This window comes from Diaphorina citri, unplaced genomic scaffold (assembly GCF_000475195.1).
Source record: "Diaphorina citri unplaced genomic scaffold, Diaci psyllid genome assembly version 1.1 scaffold1156, whole genome shotgun sequence".
Lineage (NCBI taxonomy): Eukaryota > Metazoa > Arthropoda > Insecta > Hemiptera > Psyllidae > Diaphorina > Diaphorina citri.
Window position 1 is genome coordinate 1 of NW_007378585.1, and position 7892 is coordinate 7892.

At 37.2% G+C, this 7892-nt stretch overlaps 1 protein-coding gene across 2 annotated transcripts in view; it reads left to right on the forward strand.

The window, feature by feature from the left end:
* Positions 1-2901: 2901 nt before the first annotated feature.
* The window catches only part of LOC103514494 (uncharacterized abhydrolase domain-containing protein DDB_G0269086-like), a 19252-nt gene continuing 14261 nt past the window's right edge, over positions 2902-7892 (forward strand). The window contains exons 1-2 of one of the 2 annotated variants that reach the window (XM_017446246.2): positions 2905-3052; positions 3450-3497. In XM_017446246.2, the coding sequence (XP_017301735.1) occupies positions 2965-3052; positions 3450-3497 (136 nt within the window). In that variant the 5' untranslated portion in view covers positions 2905-2964. Of the gene's footprint in view, positions 3053-3449; positions 3498-7892 lie in introns of both variants that reach the window. The other variant, XM_008479379.3, reaches the window with a different exon arrangement.

Genomic DNA, 7892 nt, shown 5'->3' on the forward strand with positions numbered 1-7892 from the left:
CTCGGTGGTGTAGTGGTCAAGGCGCTCGCCTGGTAAACAGGAGGGCATGGGTTCAATCCCAGCCGAGGTATGGAATTTCATAAATATAATTTGAGAATTTGACCACAATAATAGTAGTAGCCTACTGCTGGAGTAAAGGGACTTTTCAGTCCTATGCGAGCAGTATAAATAAGCACTATTATTATTATTATTATTTGCTAAAAGACCTTAGGGAGAAGAGCTTCTCCAGTTTACTATGAAAGAGACCTCCTAGAGTTTTACCCTCTGTTCTCCATTTTCAGCACCTGAATACATACGTACACCAAAAAGGGATTTGGAATTCCCACACACTTTACGTTCTATGTGGTGCATGTTTGTTGACTTTAATATGTTTACCTTCTTATTTTTATACCGTCGATCGTCACGTCTGTCGTTTAAGACTAAAAGACCCAATGTGACAATAGTTGATATAAACATTTATTTGGACCGAACTTAAAAGATTTGTGACTTACAAAATGAACAAAGCCCCCCCTATCTGAAACAGTCATAGCTTGAGGAAATATCATGATTGTGTCAATGTTACACGAAATGTGAATGTTAATAGCAAACCCGCATAAAATTTGTAGAGTTCACTTGTATCATTTTGAGTATGGGTTTCAAAACTCTGTTAAAATATAACATCATCAAGGCAGAGTTTTTTGAGCCCTTTTTATTCGATTTTTTCATACGACTAACACGATCGACACAGGAATAAGGTGAATATTTTTCCGATGTAGATACAGACACTCTTTTTGTTTTTTTGCCTGTAGTTTTCAATAAAATTTCACTTTTTTATTTGCCACCCACATTTTGACTTACCAAATTTAAAATTAAATTCAATATAACCAAAAATATTAATATTTTTCCTCAGTAGACTTGTCTAATTTTTTTCGAGTGTCGACTTTCCCTTTTGATCCTAGTTTGCTTTTTTTAACCGAACGAAAAATCAGCCCATTACCTATGTACATTACTTTCCTTCTTTATAGACAAGGAAAGTAAAAAGGAGCTGCGGTACGTTAGGTGCCTTCATAAAAAAAAGCTTATCCCTAAATGGCATTTAGCTACCACCATCCACCAAACATAAGTGAAGTTAGTTATGGCATACCTTCCTAACTTCCTGTACATTTGTACAACCATTATCCGGGACCACATTCTAGTTTGAACATTTGGATTAAAGAAACTGACTAAAAATTTTAAATTAGTCAATCCGATTCATAAATACAATAGTTTATCTTAAACCAAGTTTCAACTCAGAATGTGGTATCGACCAGAGAGAGGAAGGAAGAAAACAACGCAGACCGCGGACTCAATCAAATATGGAAATTTTACGATTTTGTGCTTGGCACATTGCATAATTAGACTTGAAGCCGGGCATTCATAGAAATAATGTTTCACAAATTATGCAATAATAATTTTGGACCCGAGGAAGGGGGCCCGGGCCCCTAAAGCTCAAGTTTTCCCCTTTACTGTAGGCAAGGCTTCAAAAATTTGGACCATTCTCAGAATTAAACCTGTCAACATTTTCCCAAATTTGTAAATAGGTAGGTTTAGGTACACGAATTTGCTGATAGACTACCTAGGTATAAAGAGTTGCTAGTAAAATAATGGAATAAAATACCTAATAACTTGAGGGAAAAGAAGAAAAAAAATATATAAATTACAGATCCCTCATTATTATGCGGTCCTCATTTATTCAAACAATATTCAATACTGACTAAAACAGTTGTTCCCTATAGCTCTTCTTGAAAGAATATTTGTATTTTGTACAACCATTATCCGGGACTACATTCTAGTTTAAACATTTGGATTAAAGAAACTGACTAAAAATTTTAAATTAGTCAATCAGATTCATAAATACAATAGTTTAACTTAAACCAAGTTTCAACTCAGAATGTGGTATCGACCTAAGAATCAAAAAATATAGAAATTTTACGATTTTGTGCTTGGCACATTGCATAATTTGACTTAAAGCCAGGCATTCATAGAAATAAACATCCGGGACCACATTCTAGTTTAAACATTTGGATTAAAGAAACTGGCTAAAAATTTTAAATTAGTCAATCAGATTCATAAATACAATAGTTTATCTTAAACCAAGTTTCAATTCAGAATGTGGTATCGACCTAAGAGAGGAAGGAAGAAAACAACGCAGACCGCGGACTCAATCAAAAATATATGTAGAAATTTTACGATTTTGTGCTTGGCACAGTACTGAATTTGACTTCATGCAGCGTTTTCTCTTTGGACGGCCAGACCAATCTCTTGAGCCAGAAAATGTTTGAAACAAGATTCTTCCGTGATGTGAATCAATTTCTTGTCCAAATGGTCCAGCCAAACCTTTAAGTAAACTCTCCTAGTCTCCGAAGGGTTAAAATTCTAAATATTTTTCAAGATTATCCTCTCCACAGTGAGATATTTTTCGAGATATTCCAATATTTTCATTTTGACTTCCCCTTCTGGTTTTCAGTCACATCGAAACTGCCATCCCAGATCGCATCACATCCGATGCTTACATCAGAACGATGCTTTCTCCGAGAAACAACATCAACAGGGTCGTAGAGAGAATGACCCACTACCCCGAGATCCATGAGAAGGCCTACCACAATAGGTACCCTATGATGCATGCAGCGTTTCCTCTCTGGATGGCCAGACCAATCTTTTGAGCAAGAAAATAGTTCAATACTTTACGAAAATGTTTGAAAGAAGAATCTCCCGTGATATGAATCAATTTCTGGCCCAAATGGTCCAGTCAAACCTTTAAAGTTTAAGTGAACTCTCCATGCTACCATAGTCTCCGAAGGGTTATAATTTAAAATATTTTTCCAGATTATCCTCTCCATTTTTCAAGATATTCCAATATTTTCATTTTGCTTCCCCTTCTGGTTTTCAGTCACATCGAAACTGCCATCCCAGATCGCATCACAATCCGATGCTTACATCAGCACGATGCTTTCTCCGAGAAACAACATCAACAGGGTCGTAGAGAGAATGACCCACTACCCCGAAATCCATGAGAAGGCCTACCACAATATTGGTGAGTCTTTTGATTTCGTCAGCTAAAGAAGAAAACTAGGGTTCCCTAAGTCTCCCAACACTTTTGGCTTTTGGTGCCCCTATCAGTAATTTTTTTCTCAGTGTATCCAGGTTATAAGTTATAGGTTGTATTTTTGAACCATTTTTGGTTTCAGCCCAGCAGGTCTTTCAAGTTCTTTCTTATTTCCTTGGGATAAAATCAAGGAGACTTTGATCTCTCTCTATTCTCTTTTCTCTCTCTTCCTCTAAAGAAGTTGGAACTTTAAAATTATTATAGTAGGTATACCTACATATTTTAGCTCATAGATATTATCAATTTTTTATAAACTTATAATATGTCCCTAGGACTCTAGAAACCGTTTTCGTTGGCCGTTAACCCGTTTCCGTCGTTTTTCTAGGCGCCCACGGCCGAGCCATGGTCATTCCAACGCGTCACAAAGTATCAAGTGAGTCTGGCAACACTTGCACGACGTCCTACAAACTTCTTTACTATTGATCATGTTGTTTCGACGTATATCTTTATATATAATATATTATTATTAGTAGTTTGAACCATCTCTGAAATGATCGTAGGGGACCCCTTTTTGTGGGTTATAGGATTAGGAAACGTGTGAAAAGGACTTTCATATTTGAGTAACTTTAGAAAAACAGGGGAATGTTTCTTCCATTAAATGTTTGTACCTATTAATAAAGAAAATCCTTCAATTAGTAGGTATGATATGTTCTACTGGGTGATTGAAAGGTTCTATTGAGAGAAATTGGGCAATGATTTTTTGACCTGGTTTTGAAAAAATTAAGTAATTTGTAAGAACCCAAGTCATCCGTAAATTACAAGAGCTATTTTGAAAGCATAGTACCTATATTTAAGAATATTCTATCTTGTTGTTATTTTTCTATTTAGTCGATTAAGAGATTATCACTACTTCGAATAAATTCGCAAGGACATTAGTGCAATTTTAGAGAATACACCTAGTTTAGATTTTTTCCCCAAATTTTTTTGTCAAAATAGCTCCAAGTCGCTACAGGGTATTGCAATGGACTTTGTATGTTTTTGTTTTGTCCAAGCATGTTGGATGTTGGAATGACCATCATTTACAAATGGCCCTAATCATTTTCCTTTTTTCCAGGAATTTTACGTTTTCGTCATTTGATGTTCTTGTTGTTGTTTCATGTTCCTGTTATTGTTTCATGGTCTTGTTGTTAAAAAGGTTGTGTTGTTTACTGTTCTCCAAATTTTAGAGAATACACCTAGGTAGTTTAGATTTTTTCCCCAAATTTTTTTGTCAAAATAGCTCCAAGTCGCTACAGGGTATTGCAATGAACTTTGTATGTTTTTGTTTTGTCCAAGCATGTTGGATGTTGGAATGACCATTTACAAATGGCTGATCCGAATTCTCTTTTCCAGGTTTTGTAAGTTTTGATTTCTATTTTTTGTCTATGGAAACCAGTTGAAATTACCATTCACAAATGGCCCTAATCATTTTCCTTTTTTCCAGGAATTTCAAGTTTTCTTCATTTGATGTTCTTGTTGTTGTTTCATGTTCCTGTTATTGTTTCATGGTCTTGTTGTTAAAAAGGTTGTGTTGTTTACTATTCTCCAGAACCCAAATTGGGAAATAACGGCCGCCTTGTTTCTTGAGCTCTTGGATTCTCGGAAGAGTCTTAGAATGTCGCTTTTTGGGATACTAGATTTATTCTCAATGAGGCAAGACTCAAGGGCTTCCAAGAACTCTTCTTGAAATTCTGTTTCAACTCTTACCTTCTTCTCAATATTGTTTGTGGCCTCAACTGAGGGGTGAACTCGTTTGGCCCGTTTCTTTTCATCTTGTTCCATGGGCTCATTGGGTAATTCATTGGCCTGGTTTTGATCAGCTGAAGGTACAGGGGTCAAGTCTTGGGTACTCATTGTCTCGGAGGGGATATTCCCGTCCAGAGGTTTTAATTCGGATTCCTGGAAGAGATCAATATTGGCAGGGGGAGAGAAGGAAATGGTAGGTTGTTTCAATGAACTCGTTTGGCCCGTCTCTTTTCGTCTTGTTCCATGGGCTCATTGGGTAATTCATCAGCCTGGCTTTGGGCAGCTGAAGCTTCAGGGGTCAAGTCTTGGGTACTCATTGTCTCGGAGGGGATATTTCCGTCCAGAGGTTTTAATTCGGACTCCTGGAAGAGATCAATATTGGCAGGAGGAGAGAAGGAAATGGTAGGTTGTTTCAGTTCTGGGAAGAAGGAGGGAGCAAATAAATCAGGGAATGAGGAGGAAGAAGTAGAAGGGGGCACCTTATCTTGTGTTTCGGGGGATTTTTCGACTTCAGGCTCTTTAGTGAGTCTATCCTGGGCGGGATGTTGAGATCTGTTGGGGCACATTCTAACTGCATGTCCCTCTTGACCACACGAATAACATTTCATGTTGTCAACAGTGAGATAGATAGTGTTGGTTTCGCCATTCTGGGTAACTGTAATAGAGTTAGGAACCGCATCCTTGTCTTGTACGAAAATCTGACGCCTGTAGGAGAAAATGTGACTCAATCTCTCGTCACGGAGGCCAGAGTGTACATAAGTCATTGGGGAAACAGGGTGAGCATATTTTGAAATCTCCGCGTACAGGACATCATTGGTGATGCTAGGGTTTACATGATTAAACAGGATTTTAAACCCAGGGTTTACCAACTTTTTCACAGGGAACTTTTCGCCATTGATAAGGACATGATCATGGTCCTGGATGAAGGATTCTACCAGTTCCTCGTTCATCAGATGCATAATCATGCGCTGACCGGTTTTCCCACCATACACGATATTTTTGAATCCAACGATTTCACCAACCGCAATGAAGTACTTATCAACTGTGGTTGCCTCATCGTTAGGGAGAACTATTGCACACTTCTTTGATAAGACCAAGGGCTCAGCATGATTGCTGGAAGAAAACTTGGAGGAAAACTTGTGTTTATACTCGCGCGAAACACCAGAAACACCGGGAGAATTTTCGGATGTGAACAGGGAGCCATAAGAACGGGGAGCGGACATTTTTCCGGGAAATGTGAAAACTGTTTCAATAGAGCGAAACGAAAATCGATAGGAGAACGGGACGCTTTATTAGAGCGAAAAACTCAGGCAAGCGGACGTGGGCTACTTCTCATAAACAATCTTGGTTGCCATGGTAACCAGGGAAGATTTTCACAGCGTAGGAGCTAAAGTTGGACACTTAGAACGTCTTTAAAGCGTTAAAAAATGAGATTTCTTATGAAATTACACAACTAGGGCAAAGAATAGCCCTTAAAAAGTCACTATGCAAAAAATCTTGCAAAAAAACTCACAAAAACCAATAAAAAACTGGCAAAAACTGAGGACGAAAAACAGGAAAGGCGCACTGTTTACAAGTCAGGAGGGGAATGTATTCAGACGATATGAAAATCAGGATCACTGTTTTCTTAGCTGTTCAGCAAGAGCTTAATAAGCTAGGGCCCTAGTTCTAATAGAACGGTAGGGTTGCTCAGGCAAGGCACTCACTATCAGGTAGACCTGACAGGAACAGTTATAATATTCAGGTGACTTGGAAGGGGGTTTAATATTTAATATTTAATATCGGGTTTTGTTCTAAATAATATTTAGAACAAAACCCGATACCCGATAGGTACCTACGATATGATGTGTTCACTTGGCATCTCCACTAATATTTTATTTCTTGCACATTGCATACTCAATATATAGTGGTCTCATATCAAATGCACTTATGACTTATGAAAATGAAAAATCAGAAATTTAGAAATTGAAACACCAACCGCATTTTTATTTTGTACTTTTTGTAGGTTATAATTCTCTTATAATAGTTATAATGTATAATCAAAATCAAAATGGCGCAATTTTAAGCATCACCATTTTGCCAAGATTGAATCCGTATTGAATAAATGTTGAAAAATTAATCCAACAACGACAACAACATGAATATTCTTTCAACATTATATCAAAATTTATTCAATGCATTTTTTATAATATTGATTGAACATTCAAGAAATCAATATTGATTCAACATTTAGTTGACTCCTCAATCACTTTGGCTGCATGGGAATAGAACCAGAGCTAATTGAAACTTAAAAACGTGAAAAATGATCGACTACTGGTACAGTCACCCTACTTATACTTACTACACCCACGCCATGCTTTGAATAGAAATTAGAAAAATTCAAGTTGTATAAATCAGTGCACATTGCATAATCAATTAGTTTTCAGGCGGCCATACAAATTATCAACACAGTACTTGTTAACCCCTTTCTGCCAGAATTTCTCATTTCATATCAAAGAACATTCGACTTCAATTTAACCCTTGTAAACCCAAATTTCTCAACTTGTAGCGAAGAACATTGAGCCTCAAATCAAGTTTAGAGTCTCGTTTTAACCCTTCTAAATCAAGATTTTTTATCTTGTCAAGAAACATGAAGACAATAGGCCTCAAATAAACTGGGGGTTTCGTTTTAACCCTTCTAAACCCGAGTTTCTCATCTTGTACCGCAGAACTTTGATGATGACGTACGAAACATCAGGGCTCACACTGCCGCCCTCCTCAAGAGAGTCCAAGCACCCATTCCAAGAGCCGCCAGAATGCCCCTCGCATCTGCCTTTGAGTAAGTAACTTCTTTTACCTACCTACTTGTTTGAAATTTGGAATTTCTTACACGTGATGTCTTTCTTTCTTTCTTCCTTTCTTTCCTTCTTTCCTTTTTTCTTTCTTCCTTTCTTTCTTTCTTCCTTTCTTTCTTCCTTTCTTTCTTCCTTTCTTTCTTCTTTTCTTTCTTTCTTGATCTTTTTCTGTAAAAGTTTGTCAATAAGCTTAGGACAGTACTTGTAAT